Below are 22814 nucleotides of genomic sequence, written 5' to 3' on the forward strand. Positions count from 1 at the left end.
ACTTGCCCACCTACACACAGCTACCAAATGGTGAAGTTGGCTGTTCACTCTGGGCCCAACTCACGTCAGAAGCTGGTTATTTAAACACTTCTGCCTCTTTCTGTGTATCTTAGTCAGTTTGTGCTGCTATATAACAAAGTATAGAATAAATATCCCTTGTATGAAATGGTTGGGGCTAGAAATGTTTGAGATTTCAGAGTTTTTGGATTTTTGAAATATTTGCATAGACTTTTCGAGCACCATATCAAGAAGTTTCAGCTGGGTGCTGGTAGCTCATGCTTGTAATCCTAGCTACTCAGGAGGCAGAGATCAGGAGGCTCACGGTTTGAAGCCAGCCCAGGCAAATAGTTTGCAAGACCTATCTTGAAAAGGGCTGGTAGAGTGGCTCAAGGTGCAGGCTCTAAATTCAAACCCCAGTATTGAAAAAAAAAAAAACAGAAGTTTCAGATTTCTGAGCATTTCAGGTTGCAGATTTTTGGATTAAGGATGGTCAGCTTGTACCAAAGACTGGATGAATTATAAGCAATAGAAAATTTATTTGTCACAATTCTGGAGGCTGGAAGTGCAAGGTCAGAGGGCCAGCATAGTTGGGGGCTGGTGTAGCCCCTCTTTGAGGGTGTAAATTCTCGCTGTATCTTTATAAGATGGAAAGAAGGCTAGAGAGCTCTCTGGGATCTTTTTTTTTTTTCCATAAGCACACAATCCCATTCATGAGGGCTTTACCTTTATGAAAAGCCTCACTTCTAATACTATCACATTGAGGCTAGGTCTTCAAGATATGAATTTTTGGGAAAGCACAAACATGAATCCATAATACTGTATTACTTTTCTCTAGAACACCAGTTAGGCCCTCGGGGAGAGTGAGCTGCTCACTTGGAATTGTTGCTGCAAAAGTTTGAAATTAGGTCTTTTGGCTCCGTTTTATATACAGACTTGCACCAAAGGGACTGATGTTCAGTTTTCTTGATTGACTTTAGAGGTGCAGATCCTCCACCCTGTGATATTGGGATGGGCCGGGACTTCAGGTGGAGGTTGCAGTATGATGTGTATCAGTATTTTCTACCTGAGAATGACCTCACTGAGGATGTGTTGTTGCAGCACCTCCAGAAGATGGCCCAGGTGCCCCAGGTGAAGGCCAATGCTGTCAAGGTAAGTGTGATTCTAAGGGTTTATGTGACTAGATTGTGTCACCTTTATTAAGAGTCTTTACTGTTATAGTGATCCTTTTGGATTAGTCACTTTATTCTCTTTTGTTTTCATCTTGGGAGTAATTGCTAATGATGACCCCAAAATAATGTTGGCCCTGGTGGAGATGCATGTAAATAATAATAAGTTTTCATTGCAGCTACCTGTATGACCTGGTAATCTTTTTTTAAAAGTTGTGTATATTAATTGTACAAAGGGGTACTTTAATTAGATTAACCTCCTCTACTGATCTTTTCCATATCCTCTCTCCCCCAATTCTTAGGTTTTTAGAGGGTTTCATTATGCCATGACAGTGTACCATAATTCTCTGTCTCTTTTCTCCATGCCCCTCAAAACACCCCAACAATTCCATTCATGGTTTTTACATATATACCTATGTATGTACGTAACACACGTATGTATGTATTTAAATATGTATATATGCATACACATACATTTGTATATATATATATATATACACACACACGTTTTAGGTCTAGATTATGCATTTGAGAGAAAATACGTGATATTTGTCTTTCTGAACCTGCCTTGTTTCGCTTAACATTATACTCTCTAGTCCATTCATTTCCCGTAAATGGCATATTTCATTCTTCTTATGACTGAGTAATACTCCATTGTGTACATATCACATTGTCTATCCATTCATCAGTTGAAGGGCACGTAGGCTGATTCTTTAGCTTAGCTATTGTGAATTGTGATGATAAAATCATGGGTGTGCAGGTATTTTCTCTGTATATTGTTCTACATTTGTTCGGATATATACACAAGAATGGTATCACAGGTGTTTCAATCTTCTAGTGTCTTTTTGGTTTCTTTCTTCAGTGTTTTATAGTTTTCATTGTAGAGGTCTTAGTTAAATTTATTCCTAGATATTTTATTTTTTTGAGGCTATTATGAATAGGATTGTTTTCCTGGTTTCTTTTTCAGCCTGTTCTTTGTTGATATATAGAAAAGCTACTGTTGCTCATTGTTTTCTTTTGCCATTACTCATCTTTGGGTTTTTCTGGTTTGCTGAATTGAACATGTTTTGATACCTTCTAATTCTCATGTGTTCATCTATTTCCATTTTGAATTTTATTCTTTTCTGAGCTGTCATGTTCATGACTCTCTTCCTCTACTGTGTATAATATTCCCTTAACTGTCTTCTGCAGTGCAGTCTTAGTAGACATGAACTGCTTTAGTTTATCCTTATCCTGGGAGGTCTCCAGAAAAATTGAAGGATAACTTTCCTGGATATAGTATTTTTGGTTGGCAGTTATTTTCTTTCAGACTTTGAAACATACTGCTCCATGCTTCCCTGGCTTTTAGGGTTTGTACTGAGATATCTGAGGTGATTGTTATGTGTTTACCTCTGTATGTAAGTTGGCATTTTTCTTTGCAGCTTTCAGTATCCTTTTTTTGTTCTCTATTGTTGGTATTTTAATTACAGTGTGATATGGTGAGGTCTTTCTCTGGACATGTCTATTTGAGTTTGAAATATCTCCTGTACATGTGTGCCTATATCTTTCCCAATATTTGGGAAATTGCTGTAATTTCATTGAACAGCTTTTCTATGGCTTTAGTTTGTATTTCAGCTTCTTCTTTTATCCCATGGATTCTTAAGTTGGTCTCTTAATTGTGTCCCAGAGTTCTTGAAGGTTATGATCATAGTTTTTCAATTTTTCTTTATTGTTTTCTGAGTGCAATATTTTACCAATCTTATCTTCCACCCCGATATTCTTTTTTTTGCTTGATTTTGTCTGCTGTTTATGCTGCGTACTGTGTTTGTTACTTGATTTGTTGAACTTTTCATTTCTAACATTTCTGTTTTTTTCCCCTAATTTCAATTTCCTTGATGAATTTCTTATCTTTGTTGCTTACTTTTTTTTAATCTAGATCTTGAATTGATTCCTGAACTTCATTTATCTATTTGTTCACATTCTCTTTGAGGTCATTAATCATTTTAAAAAGTAAGCTTTTGAATTCTATACCTGGCATTTCAGTAAATTCAGTATCCTTGGATTATGTATGAGGTTTTGGAGGTGTAAGATTGCCTTGCTTTTTCATATTGTTTGTGTTTCTGGTTAGGATTTGCACATTTGAGTGAATTTCTATTTTACTGCAGTAACAAGGGCAGCAATTCAATAATAAATCAGATATTTAAATGTAGTAAGAAACAATTAGAAACCTCATTTACATACCCATAAAGTTGTAGAAGAAGGGAACTCAGGTGCTTATGGAATAAACTGAGAGCTTAACAATGCTATTAAAAGTTGCAGGTATTAAAAATTAGGTAATATAAGGAATGGGGGTGGAAAAGTGAAGGGAAAGAGGGGAAAAATATAGGAAATAATAGTATGAAAGAGCATTGTATAATTATTACAGAGAAATGCAGAATGGTTTGAGAAAGAGGAAGAAAAAACCTCAAAAGAAAGAAATAAAACAAACCAACTTCTTGCTGAGGAAAAATGTAGATACAGATTTCTTCTTTGCTGGGTTCTGCAGCAGTTCCCTTCTAGGTACAGCCTGGGTACCTGGCTCAGTTTTGGGTGCTGCTGCAACAGCTTTAGGAGGCCATGGCTGCTAGGGGTCACAACCCCCAGCTAGGCAGAGCTCATTTGTGAGAGCAGGTCCATACAGGAGGTGTTTTCCAGCTCAGTGACTCTTGTGGGCAGGGCCTCCTAACTCTGCTTGTGAGTTGCTTGGGGAGATGCAGAGTGGTGCTTCTTAGCACCATAGGCATAAGGCTTTTTAAGTGGTTGGGGACTCCTAACTCCATGGGTGGGGTTGCTTTGGGATTGCACAGCCTCAGTGGGTGGGGCAGGCAGAACTTCTGGTGTGGCGAATGGGTGTGAGGAGGGCTCTTTTTGATGTGGGTGGGATTGCTTCCTGCAGTAGTGGGGCTGCTTCTAGCAAGTGGTGGCTCAGAGCACATGGATTACTCACTGTGCCAAGGTTCATGCTGAGCAAAGCCTGCCTGCTTCTCCCAAGTTCTCCAAATAGGCCCTTCAGTCATGCACAGTGCATGGTCACCCCCCTCCACTCATGCAGTTCACTGTCCATCAGACAGTCCAAATCCCCACCAATTTGCTGATCCACACTGAGTCTTGATTGGACTTTTGCTTGCTCAGTGGAGTTGTGGTGGTCTTCAGAGAGTTGGAGGTAGCAAAGAAGAGAATAAATAAAAACAAAATAAATAGCAAACTAAGAAAGACAGGGTCTTCTGCTCTTTCCAGCTGGGAGGCTTATTTTTAAGACTTCACTTAAGTAGACTCCCCTCTTCAGTACCCTGTAGTGATTGAGTGAAGATGCGCCAGCACTTGTGCTCTGGCTTGTGATTACTGAGTATGTCTGCCATCTTAAACTTATATTTAGTACTTTGCTACTCAGAATGTGTAAGATGGGTGCATAGCATTGTCTGCTTGTTACAAAAACAGAATTGCAGGTAACACCTCTGACTGACAGAATCAGAATCTGCATTTTAACAAATTCCCCTAGTGATTCAGACACGAAACACTTGAGAAACACTGTTTAAACATGCACGTTGAAGTATTTAGAAGTAAAATGTCAGGATGTCTGTAACTGACTTTAAAATAGTACATCAGGAAAAAAAAATAGAAGAGAAAGAAGGGGTGATAGAAAGCAAGTATGGGCCTGAGCACATAGGTCAGTGATAGAGTGCTTGTTAGAAACCTGGTTTCATTCCACAGCACCTCAAAGAAGGAAAAAAGAAAATGTGGTAAAATATTGATAATTGTGATGGTATATAGTTTATTTATTGTATTCCTTCAGGTTTTCTGTATGGTTTCAACTTTGAGTGGTGAAAAACTTGACAAAGTAGGTGGTAAAGTTGAACTTGAGTACTCCTTTGCCCAGAAAAATGGGTATTTTGAAAATTAAGCAATATTTTTACACAGTGGTGTCTTTCTAGGGGCTCATAACTGTTTACTTTTGAAGCTCCAATGTTTAATTTTTTTCACTTATATTAGTAGGAATATTTATATGTATTATGGTTATATAGGGTATATATGGCTTCTTTTATACTATTACCTATTAAAGAACAACCTTCAAAGGGAAATGTTGAAGTAAGGACAACTGTGTGACAAAACTGCATGCAATATTTTCTTATTTAAAGCTTGTTAAGATAAAAATAAGTGGGTAATCTGTGAGCTACTAACAAATTTTATCTAAGTCACTGGTATAGCTAGTAGTAATAGCTACCATTTGTTGAATACTTTGCTGGGCATTGTGCTAAGTACTAAAGAGCAAGTTAAATATGATTCCTGCCCTTATGTTGTTTGAAATGTAATAAATGAAAACATTTTTTACTTTGTCCTAACTAGCATTTATACATTATTTATATCATATTTTACTTGCACTACCTAACATTTAACATACTATAAAAGTTATGCAAGCATTTAAAATAAGAACTTACTAGATCATATAAACTGTGTAGGATTTGTCAAAAGACTTTTGGTGTATATTTTAAACAAAATTAAAAAAAAATTTTTTTGATGGGACTGAGGTTTGAACTCAGGGCCCCATGTTTGCTAGGCAGGCCCTCTTACCACATGAGCCACTCCATCATCCCTGTTTTTGTGGTGGTGGTGGTGTTCTGTTTTTTTTTTTTTGAGATAGAATCTCAGGAACTATTTGCCTGGGGCTGGCTTTGAACTGCGATCCTGCTGTTTTCTCCCTCCTGAGTAGCTAGGAGTACAGGCGTGAGCTACTGGTGCCTGTCCAAAATTAATATTACAATTCATTAAATGTAGGTGGGATTATATTAAAACAGCTTTAAAAAGTCAAAGCAATAATCGTGCATTATTTTTGGCTTTAGGTAGTTACCCTAACAGCTAACGACAAAACAGTTGTTTCCTTCTCTACCCTCCGGGGACAAGGAGTCATTTATAATGTCATTGTTTGGGACCCATTCCTAAATACATCTGCTGCTTATGTTCCTGCTCACACATATGCTTGCAGCTTTGAGGCAGTGGACAATAATTGTGCTTCTCTTGGTGAGTATATGTATTTAAATTTTGACAGATTCTTCTTTGGCTTTGCAGATAATTTCTACTAATATAAATTTAAGGATGTTCAAATGCTATTGTCTAGTTTTCACTCACTCATTCAACCAATGCCTTTTGAGTCCCTACATTATTCTACTCTCTTCAAGGAATGTAGCAGTGAACAAAACAACCAAAGTACTTGGGATATGTATTATATGCAGTGTAGGAGATGAGACAGACAAAATGAATTTATAAAATACCTACTGTGTGAGAAACTTATGAGCACTAAAAGAAAAACAGAGTAGGAAAGGAAGATATAACACATGTTGGGAAGAAGAATATCAGATAGATGGCTGGGGAAGGCCTTGGAGGCAGACAGCCAGGTGGGTATCTGGGGACAGTGCGTGCAGGCAGACACAAAGTCCCACTTCTGGGAGCCTGCCTGGGGGTCTGGAGAAAGGCAGCAAGAACAGTGGCTCCAGAATGAGGAAGGTGAGAGGAGAGGTGAGGCCAGAGGTTCAGGGGCTGGCAGATCAGGTGTAGGCTTGTAATTCATAATACAGGCTTCAGCTTTTATTCTGAAGGAAATGGAAAAGTAGTGGAAGATTTTGAGCAAATAATATCTCACTTACACTTTGATGGAATCACTGGGTGCCTTTAGAGAAAAGATAGGGGCAAGAGTAGGAACAGCAAGATTGGTCAGGAGGCCCTGAAATAATCTAGGTGAGAGTTGATGGTGATTTAGGGAGAACTGTGACAGCGAAGATGTTGCAATTGTGAAATCAGTGTATGCATGTCTATGTGTGTGTGTGCATGCACATGGGCACTTCCATTTAACAGTTTATTGGAATAGTTTCACAAAAGATGCAAAAATTTAAAAAAATTGGCATAATTTCACCCTGATTTCTCTAATACTAGTAAACATACTATGATGTTTGCTTTTCATTCTGTCTTCTTTCTCTCTTTCTATAAATATATATATGCATACACACACACAACTCTTATTTTCTGAAACATTTGAGAGTAAATTGGAGACATAAAGACCTTACATAAAAATCTTGCAGTCCTTAAATACTTCTGTGTTTATTTTTTTAGATAACCATAGTAAAATAATCAGAACCACAAAATTAACATTGATACAGTACTGTTACCTCATCTGAAGATGTTATCAAATTTCACTAGTTGTTCCACTAATGTCTTAGAGGACATTGAAATTAAATAAGTCCCCCAAAGTTTGTTTTTTCCTTGTTCAAGGTCCAATTTAGGATCCTGAGTTGCCTTTAGCTGATGTGTTGCCTTAGTTTCCTTATAATGTGCAATGACTTCTCAGTGTTTTTCTTTTAAGACTTTGAACTTTTTTGAGAAATACAAGATGTTTATTTTTTGGGATGTTCTTAATTTTAGTTGCTTTGATGTTTCCTCATGGTTAAATTCTGGAAGTGATGACTGTGTCCTTCTCACTTGATGTTTTTCTCATAATTGGTAATGATAACCTTGGTTACTTGGTAGTAATGGCTCCCAGTTTTCCTCACCATAGTCACTATTTTCCTCTTTAAGTGTCTTTTGGGGAGGTATTTTTAGTGAATCTCATTCTCAAATCCTCACTATTTTTGCAAACTGTGGTCTTTGCCTGAAACGTTTATTACTAAGTGGTTGATCAATGGCATTTTTCTAATTTCACCCTGGTTGTCCCAGATTTCAGCAATGTGTGGCTGTATATATTTTAAAATAGGGTATGGTGATGGATTAAATGAGGGAGAAAGCAGTGTTAACATGACTGTAGTTTTTGGCCTGATCAACTACAGACAGAGGTGGGAACAGGATTCGGAGGGCATATCTAGAGTTCAATTTGGAACATGTTCAGTTTGAGAGCACTATTAAGCATTCAAGTGGAGATTTTCAATCCACAGTTGGTTATATGTATCAGCTAGAATTTAAGAGAGAGTCCAGGCTTGAAATTATCTTGGAAGCCATCAGATTAAACATGTGGTATTTAAGGCTGTAGACTTCATCTGTGGATGAATATGTAGAAAAGGGAAAGGTGTCTCAGGATAAGTCCTGGGGCTCCAGTGTGTGTTGGCCAAGGTGACTGAGAAGGAGGAGCAGGAGTGATAAGCAGAAAGTGATGTTTTTGAAGGCAGTGAGAGAAAGTGTTTCAAGAAAGAGAGTAATGAGCTATGTCAGATGTTGCAGGTAGGTTTGGGTAAAAAGTGATTAGTGGCTTGAGCATCATGGAGGCTGGAGGCTATTGGTGCCAGTGAAAGCTGTTCCAGTGGAGTGGTATGACTGGAATATGTAAGAACAAATAGGAGAACTGAAATTGGAAGAGTTCAAATAGCCTTTTCAAGGATTTTTGCTTTGAAGAATAATGTCTGTTGTGCTTGTTCCAGGAATTAGGGTTCCTTCCCTCTAGTACAGCTGCATCCCATTCTTAAAAAAAAAAAATTCAGTAACACTTGTTTAGGTGCAGCAAAGAAGCCTTTATTCAGGGGAAAAGGGTATTGTTATAGGTATAGGGACCACTGCAGTGGACTTTGGAATGGGAGAGAAAGAGTGGACTCAACTCCAGATACAGCTCGGGCAGTGAAAACTTACAGCCAAGGAGCAGGGTGGGGCCTATGGGTGGAAAATTATATCCGGGGTCTGGGAGAATTCTGTCTAATCTGAAATAACAGGGTTTTTGCTTAAAGTCAGGCCAGGGTAGTCAGACATCACTTTGGTGAAGGATGAGGAGGGTGGTCAGATAATGGCAGGGGCTAGTTCGTGCTAATTTGGTTTATCAGAGATCTTGCTGAAACTGAAGTTTACAAGGTTATGCACAGATGGGTCAGTGAGAGGGTTCAGGAGCCTCACTAAAGTGTGATCATGCAAAGATTCTGTGTCACCTAGTCTTCTATTGCCAGAATCCTTGAGAGAGAGAATGCAAGATACCTAGAAAGATGTAAGTTTGTATTTTAAACTTATAGACTAAATCATGTCTGGGTTCTTCTGTTTCTTTCCTTGAACCCTTCACACCAGAGCCCCTCCTGATCACAAAGCACCCCAAGCTCTGTGTTAAGACTCATGCTAGACTGAGGAGAAGTGGTCTGATCCAATTGCCCTTCCATCCTCTAGTGGAAGCCTCCTAGTGATGCTGGTCCTGTTACTATTTTTTTTTTTCTGGGCGTGCGCCCCCCGCTCCTGCTGGAGCCTCTTCGGCCAGGCCCGGCTTGTTTATTTACAGTTCCGTGAAGTAGTCTCCTCCCCCCCTCTTTGGCGATCAGTGCGCCCCACCCTCTTTGCTACATGTCTTTATTGTTCTTATTGCTTAGTACTCAGTTTCTCTTTTTTCCCCCCCCCCCCGGTGGAGGTTGGTCTGTCCAGGGGGCTATGCCGTTCTGGCCCAGGGTTGTCTGTAGAAGTACCCCATACCGCTTAGCTCACCTTGTCCGCATCTTCCCAAGCCATCTGGGCGCCAGCAACTGGAGGCCCAGGGGCCCTCCTCATTTCTCCGTTTAATGTGAAGTGGAGATTCTCTGTGCTGCCTGGAGGTGTTGAGTGGTCAAAGTTTTGCCTCTTCTCGGTGGTTTTGCCTGCAAGGTGTGTCTCCAGCATCTCTCCAACATTTCACTATTGGAGGCACACTTTCTGCTTCCTCCCTCTAGCCGGCATTGTTGAATCTCCTATGGTTACTTTTTCTATAGGTGTTTATATCTGTAGCTATTTTTAACCCTTGGATGGCCCTCTGTTTGGATTACCACTGCAGTGGGTAGTTAAGGACTGATTGTTTGGGGCAATGTCTACATTAGGGACCAGGTATACCAGGGGGTAGGTGCCAGTCCAGTTAGAGGGTAAACATCAATAGGTGTCAGTTCTGTGCAGAAAACTACTTTCATTTTCAAGCCTAATGAGTAACAGAAGGCCCTTCCTGAGAGTGAACAGGAAGGATGTATCCACATTGCTTTTTAATTAAAACCTTGGTTTGTGTATCATCTCTAGTGGAACTGTGATGGTTAAATCCCTTTAAACTTTGTCTGCTGTGATCCTGTTCCACTCATTCCTTTGTCCTTATTCTCCCCCCTCCCAAAGTGACTGCTTATTTCCTCTCTTGTGCTGTCTCAAGATTCTGCTTCTTATGAAACTTTCCCTATCCTCTGACTTTATTTGAATAATTATTTTTCTCTCCTTCCTGGTACTGTGATAGGAGAGAGTTAATTTCTGATGTCATAGAAGAATAGCTAGCTCTATGTTTAGTTTTTTATTGAGTCAGAAGATCTTACTATCTTGGTGGTCATACTGGTTGGAACCTTACACCAGATTTTCATTTGAAAAAACTCATTCCACTCAGCTCCCTATTTTTGGTGACAATCAACCATAGATCTAAAATAAGCAGAATGTGTCATTTCTGTCTTTTACATAATCTGCCTTCTGGGCTCCTCATTCTCAGAAAAGATGATTTGTAGGTATACATTATGTCCTGCAAATTGTGGTCTTTTTTCTTAATTAAATGTGTCTTTATGGTATCTCCATTTGGGTATTGTTAAGTATTTTGGTGTGTTTCAATTTGTGGCAAATTTGTAACATTTTTCATAAGAGATTGTATGGTGTTTTGCTTTTGTTCTTAGTTCAGGGATTATTTTCTTATGTTTATCTTAAAGAAGTTATGATGATGGTGAATTATTTAGTGAGCATATTTTCTCTTTGATAAACTGTATCTTTTGAGTAGTCATGGCGTCTGTATTTAAGTTTATACTTACGAAGGACCATGGGATTAGAGATTCTTTAACATCATGAAGCACATTGCGCTTTTTTGTTGGTTTTAATGAAATATTTTTTTCTCAAAGCAGTGTGTATTGATAAGATTGGAAGTGATATGTACATGTGTGGTTTTATAGTTTTATACATGTTCTTTTAATGTCAGTAGCTTGTATTGCCTGATTTCTCAATTGTTATAAAAACAGCCATTGACATTAATTGCTTATGTAGATTAATTCATTAGGGGCACATGAGTATTTTTAAGATAAATTATGCATATTTAGAATAAATCATTGTCATTTCACTTTGCTTTTTCCATGAATCTTAATTAAATACAGAGTATCAAATTAGATTTACTTATCCACTAAATTTCATTATTTTTTAGGAAGACTGTCTACCAAAGTGTTCTTCACTCTTTTTGCCCTGCTTGGTCTCTTCATTTGTTTCTTTGGACACAGATTCTGGAAAACAGGTATCCCATTCAATGTAAATGCTAGTTATATGCCTCATGGTATTTTGCCTTTATTGCTGCTTAGGAATTTATGATTCATAAGGAGAATGAGTGCTTACTTCTCTTCATTGTCTTCATAGATTATGGCTGGTTTCTTTCTCTGACTCTAATGAGTTGCTCTTCATTCTTATTTTTTCTCAACAGTAGAGTACATCTTCCTCTTATTAAAAGGGATATAAAATTTGGTTTGTGTGGCAAACTTCTTTAATTGCTAGATCTACTAGTTAGACATCACTGAGATTTTAAATCTCATACAAATCAGATTTCTGGACTATAGTGTACAGTGAGACCGAAATGTCTGCCCAGTCCTGGAGACTTCAGCCACCAAAGAGAACTTCAGATCCAGAGTAAGGCACAGAGTAGGGAGTAGAATATAAATTATGCTCACTGAACTGATTTCCATTCTTTGGGCTATCATTTATGTAATGTTTTTAATTATTTAAAAAAACGTCCTGCTGGGCATGGTGGCATATACCTGTAATCCCAGAATTTAGGATGCGAAGGTAGGAAGATCAAAAGTTCAAGACTTGCCTGTTTTCTCAAGAACAGAAGGCAAAACTAAACAAAACAATCTTTATTAATCAACAAAGTATATAACTGAGTAACAAGTGTAGAGTAAGCATAATCCTGACCTAATGCAATTCTTTGAATTTGCTATAATAAAGTGTTCAAGTTACAATTCCTTTCTCTCCATATGACACCTTTTCTTGATTAATTTAAGGGAATACTGTGAGGAATATTTAATTCCTCAGGGTGTAGAATGATTCTTTAACAAAGAATTTAATTGCTTTGCTATGGGCAAAATACCAAAGATCTTAGCAAGTTTTTCATTTACATTGATATGTATCATTTTATATATAATCGAAATTGAGACATGGTATAAGTGTTACCAATGACTGAGAAGAATTTAAGACAATAGATAGAGCTGTGTCCTACTTCATCAAGACAGACTTATAGGAAACCAAGTTGTTGATGTGTTTGTACTTTAACTAATTTTAACAGATGAAGATAAAAAGATGATCTAAAAGAAGGTACAAAAGTCACATTTTACTTTTTGTAACAAGAGTTTTATTGTACTTTTGAATTAGTGTACATTAATAGAAGGGAATTTCATTGTGATCATTTCATATACATGTATAGTGTACTTTGAACAAATTCACCCCCTTTATTTTCTTCCCATTCTCCACTCCTCCACATTTTTCTTTTCTTTTTTCTTGGTGTTACTGGGGTTTGAACTCAGGCCCTCATGTTTGCTAGGCTGGCATCCTACCCCTTGAGTCACTCCATCAGCCTTTGTGTTGGGTATTTTTGAGAATAGGGTCTTGTGAACTATTTTTCTTGTCTGACTTTGAGCCACGAGCCTCCTGATCTCTGCCTCCTAAGCAGCTAGGAGCCACAGGAGCCCAGCTCACATTTCACTTTTGAATATTTTGGTTTTATATGTTTTTTTCTTTATGTATCTTAAAATGTAGTGTGCATTTCAGATTAGACACAAGCAAAATGTCCTAGTTTGTTTGATCCTCAACACTTTAAGAAGGAAAAAGTACTATTTTTGTTTAAAATAGAAAATATAAATGTATTAAAATGTGTGATGAAATTAAGAAATAACAATTGAAACTGACCTGCCTACATGAAAGTGTGTCCTGTAGTTAACACTGTTCTTAATGTATTATTCATTCCTAATGACATCTAAAGTTCTCTTGCCTTTTTGACAATCTTTTTCTTTCTTGAATGCTATAATAAATAAATTCTGGGAGCTTAAGTATACATTTGTAGATTAGGTATTTAAATTGCATTGTAAAAAGAGAATCTGACCTCAGCTTATTTTTTGTTTGTTTGATGTTGGTTTGCTACTAGAATTATTCTTCATAGGTTTTATCTTCCTGGGATTCTTCTTTTATATACTGATTACAAGACTGACATCTATTAAGTATGATGGTAAGTGGAAGTTTATGAAACTAAACTTTATAGTTTATCTTAACTGGGTGTTCAAAAGGGAAATTGCCATGTTAGCATTCTACCTTTCCTTCTGCAGTTTGACGCATAGTAGATGATATTCCATTATGTGTGTGAAATAATGGGCAACCTATGCTCTGAACACATTTTTTAAAAATGCTCATTCAGGCCTTCTTTCTGGGTTTTAAATCTGCATGGTAAATTACCTGGTACTTAGGAATATGAACTTGTGTTCCAGCTATGTCATATATTAAAGATATGAAATGAATAACAAGCAAAATGATAAGATTTTCTTTATCTTATCACCCTTTTACCCTTGTTACTTAATAGGCACTTTTCCTTCATTGGTCCCAACTTACTGACAAGACAAGCCTGTCACCAATCTTGTGGGGTTTGACACTATGACTAGTTTCCATCTCTCAGAACAGTGCCCTCCTTAGTGAGGGCTGCTCCATGTTGTTTTCATGCTGACCAAGGGAAGGCTGAGGCTGGCTCTGATCAGTCTTATATGTCTAAAGCACACAGTAGGAAATGCTGGTGATCCAAAAGTGTATTTTCTCCCTTTGTACAGTTCGCTTGCTCCTAACAGCAATAGCTGGAAGCATCGGTGGAACTTTTTTGGTGGCTGCATGGTGGCGATTTGGAATCCTTACACTCTGCATGCTGTGTATTGGACTAGTGCTGGGATTCTTCGTATCAACCATGACTTTCTTCACTCCACTGGGTAGGGAGCGTTCTGTATGTTCAATTCACTGTTTTTGGAGTTTGGAAGACTTTCTTTGGCTCTCTAGACTCAAATACTGCCAGGAATAGAGTTCTGGAAACTTGGACTGATGATGTATTTTTGGAGAGAGCCAGTATAAATAAGAATCTCTCTTTCCTCAAAGGCATGCTGTGCTGTACTAGATGAATTATAGAATGTCTTTAAAGGTAGCTTTTTGTGCATGTGCTGTGTTAAAATTAATGAAGGTAAAGGCAATTTGCATTATGGCAGAACAAAAATTTTTAAAGCTCTGGAACTCTTTTTTTTTTAAAGTGATTCATAAGCAGAGGCCTAGTAGCTCTCACAGATAAATTTAATGTTTCTCTGATGATAGTTGAGCTGGGGAACCTAATACTTATTCCCAGTCTTCTCTTGGATCCTGCATCTCTATTCCCACCCTTTGCCGAACCCCCAGGTATTCCCAAGGTACCTGCTTGTAATTACTGTAGAGCATTTGCACAAAGATGGTCTGTGGGATTTTGTTTTGTTTTAAATAATTTTATTTCTATCAATTTAAAACAATGTGGTTAATTTATCAGTTAGCATTCTTAGTAGTCGTACAATAACATATTTCCAGATTGTTGTCAAAGTGCAAAGCAAAAAAAAAAAAAGAGTACATCCAAAGATACTCTACCTAGGTTATTTCCTTTCTGTGATAATGTTTAGTTCTTATATTAGAAAAATAAAATTGATGGAAGTAATGGAGGTATTAGATATAAAAATAGCTGCTTTGCGAGGCTGTCAGCTCTTGAGAATGTAGGCTATAATAAAGTGCAATTCATGTATCCTAGCCTCTCTAAAGATTTTTTTTAAAGATGAGAATTGATAAGCCCATGTGTTTACTGACTGGCTGGTAGATAAGCATGTTTTATGCTCTGTGCCCTTGCCTCCCACTTATATCTAGAAAGTCTAATGAGAGGTTGCTACCTCTCTTAAGTAGTCTTTAGACTTTAAATAACATTCACATGAGGGAGATATTGGATGAAGATGCAAATTTGAAGCCCTGTCCTATATGTGATAAATCAGATACTATTTAATGGGCTCTCCCAATTTTTGTTAAGACTTAGAGGATGGAGAGATCATAAGTTAGAATTTTTAGTAGTTATTGTGCTTTTGGATGAGGAGCATGAGGATAAATTATGAAGTCAGAAGAAAATCTAACGTGCATTCTGGCTCTGTTCTTAGTGCCCTTATTAGCTTATAACCTTGGACAAAGTACTTAAGCTTTATTTTATTATCTATAAAACTGTTTTATAGGATAGAAGTGAGGAGTGAGATAATATAAATAAATAAAAATCTTAATTTTCATCTTTCTTGTATTCAACTTTTATTATTAGCATATATTAATTGTACAAAGAAGGGTTATCACTAGTATTTCCACATGTGAATATAGTATACTTTAATCAAATTCAGCACCTCTATTATTTCTTAATGCACCCCCATTTAAAAAACAATTTCAACAGACTACATTATTTTATTTTTATACATGCATATAACACTTCCATCATTTTTACATCCCCCTTCACCCTCTTATTTCATTCTTCCCCCTTCCCCGACTCCTACCCCAAAACAGATTCAATTTTACACACTGTTCTAAGTTATAGATCATCTATCTGGATTTTGTATATGAGAGAGAATATACAGTATTTCTCTTTCACAGTCTGGCTTATTTTGATTAACAAGATTATCTGTAGTTCCATCCATTTTCCTGCAAATGTCATAATTTCATTCTTCTTTATAGCTGAATAATACTCCATTGTGTATATAGACCACATTTTCTTTATCCATTCATCAGTTGATGGGCAACTGGGCTGATTCTATAATTTCACTATTGTTAATGGTGCTATTATGAACATGAATGTGCTAGGATCTCCATTATGTACTAATGTACATTCCTTTGGATGTGCACCCAGGATGCTGTAGCTCTGTTTTTAGGTTTTTAGGTTTTTGAGGAACCTCCATACTGATTTCCATAGTGGGTGCACTGATTTACATTTACCCTGACAGTATATAAAGGTTCCTTTCCCCTGTATCCTCACCAGCATTGTTGTTGTTTGTTTTCTTGATGATCTTCATTCTGACTGGTGTTAGAAGAAATCTAGCATACTATAATCCTCTTCACCCCTCAGTATCCTTTTCTTCTTCCTCCCTTTGCATTCATGTCCCATTTTTATCGTCATGATCATTATTTTAGGTCTAGGTTCCACAAGTTAGCGAGACCATGTGCTGTTTTGGTTTTTGAGCTTGGCCTATCTTGCTCAACATGATGATTTCTACCATCCATTTTCTTATATATACCATAGAATAATACTAAGCCATAAAAGATTTCTATATCTTTATCAAATTCCCATTTTATATCTTGCATTGTTGTATTTCATTCAACTGTTTACTTGTATCCCCTTTGAGTTTATTTAGCTGTTTGTATTCTCTGAGTTGATTTAGCTGTTTATTCATATGTTCTATAATTTCATTGGTCAATCTTTTTACCCTTTTGAGTTAAACATTTGAAATTTCATACATTTCACTACCATTCAAATTTTTTATTCTATGATTTTTTTTTTGAGGTATTACATTTCCTTGTTTTTTCATAATTCTTGTGTTTCTACATTGAGGTTTGCTTATTTGAAGTCAAGTTGTTGGTTGGAAGTTTTAATCATTGAAGTCTCTGAAAAGGGAAAAGATCCATTCTTCACATGCCTGTATCATAACTGGAATTCCTTATTTTGGTGGTGCAGGGCCTCATACTTGCTATCAAGTGCTCTACCACTTGAGCCACACCCCCAGCCCTTGAAAAAAAAAAAAAGCCAAGAGTCCTGTGCTTTTTGGCTGGGCTAGTCTTGGACCACAATCGTCCTACCTCCACTTCCCAAGTAGCTGGGGTTACAGATGTGTTCCACTGTGCTTAGCTTATTTGCTGAGATAGGGTCTCACTAATTTTTTGGCTGGATACCCTTGAGTTTTCTATTTCTACCTCCCAAGTAGTTGAAATTACAGACATCCACTACCATGCCTGACCCAATTATTTTCAATCACTATATTCCTTGGAAGACTTTTTTGTCTTTTCTTGTGATACTGGAGATTGAATTAAAGCTCTTGCATACACTAGTCAAGAGCTTTACCAGTGACTTACACCCTCAGCACCCCAATATTTTGTATTTTGAGACGGGCTCTTGCTAAATTGCCCAGGCTGGCCTCAAACTCACATTCTGTCCCAGCCTCCTGAGTAGCTGAGACTATAATTATAGTTACTATAATTATGTATCACTATGCCTGTCTTTGCTTTTTACAATTAATTTATAAAAAGGAGCTGTCATATATTGGTTCTGTGTCACCCTAAGATTTGCCCTATAGTTGGAATCTGGCAGCAGAAGGGCTTGATAGAAACAGATGAATGTTAACTCCTGTTTGTCCCTGATTTCTTCATGTGCAGTGTTTGGCAGGATATGGGTTGATGGTAAGAATCTATTAAGAGGATTTTGCTGCTTATATTGTATTCACAGTTTAACTTTGAATGTCCTTTTACTTGTGGATTCCTGCCCTCCCCTAGTACAAAACAGGGAAGCACAGAAATTTAGGGACATAAGTTTCATTTCATGGAAACTGAGGCCCAGGGTGACAGGGCCAGTGAATGAAAAAGCTGGGACTCTTGCTTCTTAACTATCCTGCTACTAAGTGCAGGATTCTCCTATCCCTAGACCCCAAACATACCCTTTAAAGGAGATTTTGTTGATAGTTGAGTGAATAAAATCAGACTTCATGTTCCCTGGTTGTTACTTTAAACCTTCAGTGTATGTCTGTGTTCAGATATTGACAATGAAATTTAACTGTGTGAGACTCTTATTAATTCTTCACTTCTTTTTTCAGGAAACCTGAAGGTTTTTCATGATGATGCTGTTTTTTGGGTGATTTTCTCTTGTATAGCTATCCTCATTCCAGTAATTTTCATGGGCTGCCTAAGAATAGTAAGTGTTTCATCAAGTTAGATTTGTTTATTATATTGTCCTGGGCCTTCAGCTGATCTCTTATTGTACCATTTTGTACAGTAACAAATTTACTAGGGAAGGCTATATGATTATTTGTATCAGATGACTGCTTTCAAATAGACATTACTCTGAAAGCAAAGGAAACTGTATGTATGACTCTCACTCAGTGTTTTCTGCTTTTCCATCAAATAGAGCATCAATTATCAATGTATTTCAGCAGTGGAAGCAGGGAAGTTCATCTTACTCTAGTGCAGCAACATGATGGAGTAACAATTTTAGCTGCCTCTCCAGAATGGGTCTCATCTAATTAAATTTTATTATTGAAGTTTGGTTTTTTTTTTTACAAGAAAGGTTATTTTTTATAGAATAGTCATACACTGCTGAATGGGACCACATTCTCAAAACTGTATTTTCTTGTGATTTTGTCATAGTGCAAACATGGAGTGTACAAAGTATGAGGGCTACAATGTTACTAGGTGATAGAATCTTATGAGACTGCTATTGTATATGCAGTCAGTTATTGACTGGAATGTTGTTTTGTGGTGCATGACTATGTTTCAATAAGCTAAACTGTATTTTAAGAACCCACTATGGGTTTTTTTTTGTTTTTAAGTTTATGTTTTCAGGTAACCTTTATTGTCTCTAAGATCTGGAATCTTTTCATGAGCCCTGAGGGAACAAAAGTGATTCTCTGACATTGAAGCCAGTTGTGAGAGTTAGAAACTATACATGTTCTACCTGGGATAATGCCTGACTCTTTTGTTCTTTCACAGATGAACATCCTGACTTGTGGAGTCATTGGCTCATACTCAGTGGTTTTGGCCATTGACAGCTACATGTACACTAGCCTTTCTTATATCACTTTGAATGTCCTCAGGAGAGCACTCAACATGGATTTCCACAGGGCTTTCACAAATGTGCCTTTTCAAACTAATGGTAAGACTTTTAAATCCAAAAACTGGAGTGATTGTCAACTAGGAAGTGTTGAGTCACCCATGTGAAAAAGAACACATGAAAGTGTCAACTGGGATGAAAAGAGGAAACATGCTATACAAATGCTATGACAGCTCTGTGTTAATAACTTATAATCATGTGATCATAAGTCAAGGTGGTTGAATTGCAAATTTCTAAAAATTTACTAAAAAATCTATTAAGAAATTTCAAACCAGTGGGTGAGAAGGTGAAAAGAAAGTGTGGGAGCGTGAATATGATTGAAGTACTTTATGTGAATGTATGAAAATAGAATAATGAAATCCATTAAATACAACACAAAGGGTTGGGGGACAGGGAACAAGTAGAGTAATAGAGGGAATGAATTTGATCAAAGAACATTGATGTGTATGGACATATCACAATGAAACTCCTTTATACAATTAATACATGCTAATAAAATATTTTTCCAATAAAAAAGAAATTTCCAGGCCAGGATTACTTAGGTAACTAAATGTAAGTCAACTCTCAGATGGGGAAAAATGCTGATAGTAAGGATGTTTGATACCCCACAGGTGGGGGCAGAATAACAGATGAGAATGACATCCTAGTTTAATTTTTCAGTTATTCGTTGTTTCCTTCCTTTAATGCAGGATACAATTTGCTAGTGAAAATTGTGATTTTTCAGTTAGTAAGTATATATATTATCTCCCCAATTTTAAGATTCTATCCATTAAAGATTTTCCACTAACTTTTTGAAGGAAAAAATAATGACCACCACTTTAAATGTTCACAAATGTAAAATATGTTGATTCCAGAAATGTTAAGATGTGGAAGGTGGAAAATCATGTTTTAGAATTGAAGGTATGTTGAACAAGCACAACTGTGTTGTTATGAACTTCTAGGACAATTCTTTCTACTATCCAGAACTTTCCCTTTGGATAAGAGGTTGATGGTAGAGACCTTGAAATCCATGTGTTTGAAGCTTTAAGTACAAGACAATGTTTTGTCAAGAAGCAAAACATTTACTAGAAATTTAATACAACCTGTGGTATATTTTCATGCAGTTCCACGTCTTCTCTATATGACTAGGTAGGGTCCCTTGGAAAGTAGAATGGGAAAGAAATGAGCATGACAGTGGCTAGTGTCCCATATATAGAGCATAACTAGATCGTTGCTTTTTGCCCCCAACCCCCATCTGCAGAAACCAACAGTTGTGTCTTTGGGCACTGATCAAGTGCAAGGATCCAAACAATTGATAAAATATTATGACCTATTTAGACTTTTTGTATGCCTGTAACCGAAAGTTCTTAATTGAAAAATAACACATAGCTTCCTTACTCACCCCTTGGTTTGCAAGTGAGAAACTGAACATAGGACTCATAAGGAAGTCTGATATTAGAAAGGAAGACACAGATTTAGTTCATGAAGGGTTGTATTGTTACATGTTAGGTTTTAAAATACGAAGCTTCAAACAGTGCTTCTCTTTTGTTGTTTAGATTTTATTGTCCTGGCAACATGGGGGATGCTGGCTGTCAGTGGAATTACCTTACAGATTGGAAGAGAAAGAAGGCAGCCATTTCCGCCCCCCCACCCATACAAACTGTGGAAGCAAGAAAGAGAACGCAGAATAACGAACATTCTGGACCCCAGCCACCACATCCCTCCATTGAGAGAGAGGCTGTATGGTCGATTAACCCAAATCAAAGAGCTCTTCCAGAAGGAACAGCTGGCTGGAGAAAGGACACCTCTGCTTCTATAGATGGTCACAGGATTGGTCAGTGTGCCTCTGCTGTGGAGTTCATGCTTAGACTGCTTCAGCAATACCCTGTGCAAAGTCCAGATTGGGATCAGGCTTTGCATGATATTATGGTGCCCTTATTAATACAGTGAGGGTACACAAGGGAGTTAGGATGATTCTAAATGAGACCAAAAAGTTGCTGGTAGGGATGTTTTTCCTTTTTCCAAATACTCAAGAAATCACCTTTTGGTTTATAAATAAGTGGTCAACATATTCCATTAAATAGATAGACCTAAAAAAAAAAAGTGATTCTTTTGTAAAGCCCTGGTTTTTATTTTTAATGCTCCTTAAACAGTCTTTCCCCTGCGACTAAAGTTACTTAAGTATTATTTGCTTCTGTGCTTAGAAATACAGGCATTCGGTACTGATCCTTTGAACATCAGAATATAAAAAGAGAAGTAACATTTTGTTTTTAAATTTAAATCAGCAAGGTACCCCTTCTCCCCAAAGCTTAAAAAATTTTTAATTGTGGTAAAATACACATAAAATTTACCAACTTATTTTCAAGTGTAACGTACAGTTCAGTAGGTTCCTTTGTTTTTTGTCTAATATTGTTTAAAATGGTAATTTAAATAGCTACATTATTTCTGTTATTTGAAAATAGGTCCACTTATATAGATAAATAGAACTTGATGGTCTATTTATATTCCAAGTAATTGCCTGTTGTCTTTTTTCTTTGAAGGCCTGTGTTGACAGCTGATCTTTATTTTTAACTGCATTAGATGACATATGGGTTGTGTTTTGTTTCTAGGAAGAAAGTTGACCTTTAATTAATCCATAGGGCCATTAACAACTTTAAAAAATTTTGTACTTCAGTTCTGTCTGCTATGGTGTAGAGTTTTGAATAATTGCTTTTCTCTGTAAAGCCTTTGTGCCACCTGTGTTTTGAAGTGATGAGGTAGTCAACAAGCACTCAAGTGTTCACAGGACCTGCTCTTGTGATTAGGACCACTTTGGATTCTGTAAGGAGTGTTGCCTCAGTTTGACACTCTTGTCTCCCCACAACAAAGCACCTGAATACTTTGGGTTGCTTATCTCCTGTGCACAGCCTTTTTCCTTACCTGTCAGGGTACTGGACTGTGAGCTGGTTTCTCTGACATGCTTGAGTGATACTGAGATAGGTTATGATTGTAGTATGTACATTTGTGAAGTAACCACTATTTAATTGATGCTGCTTTTTATAGTTTCTTCAAAGTACAGTAGATTATTGAAGTTTCAGGTAATTAGGAAACTCTTCAATTTTTGCTTTTAAAAATGTTTTGGGAAGGATAAAACAATGGAAAAATATAAAACAAACTTTTTTTTTTTTGCCTTAAAAAATTCAACACAAGTGTCCTATTACTATTTATTCTGTTATTCTTACTGACTACAACTCAGTAACAAAAAGTACTAGTACTTTAAAAAAAAATAATTCACTGTAGGGATCCTGGCTTGTACCAGATCTTTGTACATTCTGAAAAAGTTTGTACCATCAGAATGCACTGCCAGTTAAGATGCTGAAAGGCAGAACACAGTTTGTTGGAAGGAGTTATACAAATTATTTAAGAAGATTTTATAATAATTTGTAATAAAAAGTCAGTTTATGTGATTTTTACAATAAATTCCTTGTTTGGTTTTGGTGGTACTGGAATTTGGACTCAGGGCCTCAAACTTGATAGGTAGCCCGTTTTGCATTGGTTATTTTGAGATAAGGTCTCACTTTATGGCTGGGCCCACCTAGACCATGATCCTCCTATTTGTGTGTCTCTGTGTAGTTGGGATGCCAAGCATGTGCTGTCATGTCCAGTCATTGGTTGAGATGGGGTCTCTTCGACTTTTGCCTGACCTGGCCTCAAACCACAATCCTCCCAGTCTTTACATCCTGATTAGCTGGGATTACAGACTTGAACTATCATGTTTGGCCTAAATTCCTATTTTGGAAGAAGTGCTAGAAAGCCTCATTACC

At 37.1% G+C, this 22814-nt stretch overlaps 1 protein-coding gene across 6 annotated transcripts in view; it reads left to right on the forward strand.

The window, feature by feature from the left end:
- Positions 1–22499, forward strand: part of Tm7sf3 (transmembrane 7 superfamily member 3) — a 38214-nt gene extending 15715 nt beyond the window's left edge. For 5 of the 6 annotated variants that reach the window (XM_020156799.2, XM_074083065.1, XM_074083066.1 and 2 more), the window contains 8 exons: positions 978–1149; positions 6023–6200; positions 11311–11397; positions 13294–13374; positions 13964–14116; positions 18020–18117; positions 18912–19074; positions 20568–22499. In XM_020156799.2, coding sequence (XP_020012388.1) covers positions 978–1149; positions 6023–6200; positions 11311–11397; positions 13294–13374; positions 13964–14116; positions 18020–18117; positions 18912–19074; positions 20568–20830 — 1195 coding nt within the window. In that variant the 3' untranslated portion in view covers positions 20831–22499. The remainder of the gene's footprint in view (positions 1–977; positions 1150–6022; positions 6201–11310; positions 11398–13293; positions 13375–13963; positions 14117–18019; positions 18118–18911; positions 19075–20567) is intronic. The other variant, XM_074083064.1, reaches the window with a different exon arrangement.
- The last annotated feature ends 315 nt before the right edge of the window (positions 22500–22814 follow it).

The sequence above is a fragment of the Castor canadensis genome, chromosome 8, assembly GCF_047511655.1.
Source record: "Castor canadensis chromosome 8, mCasCan1.hap1v2, whole genome shotgun sequence".
NCBI lineage: Eukaryota > Metazoa > Chordata > Mammalia > Rodentia > Castoridae > Castor > Castor canadensis.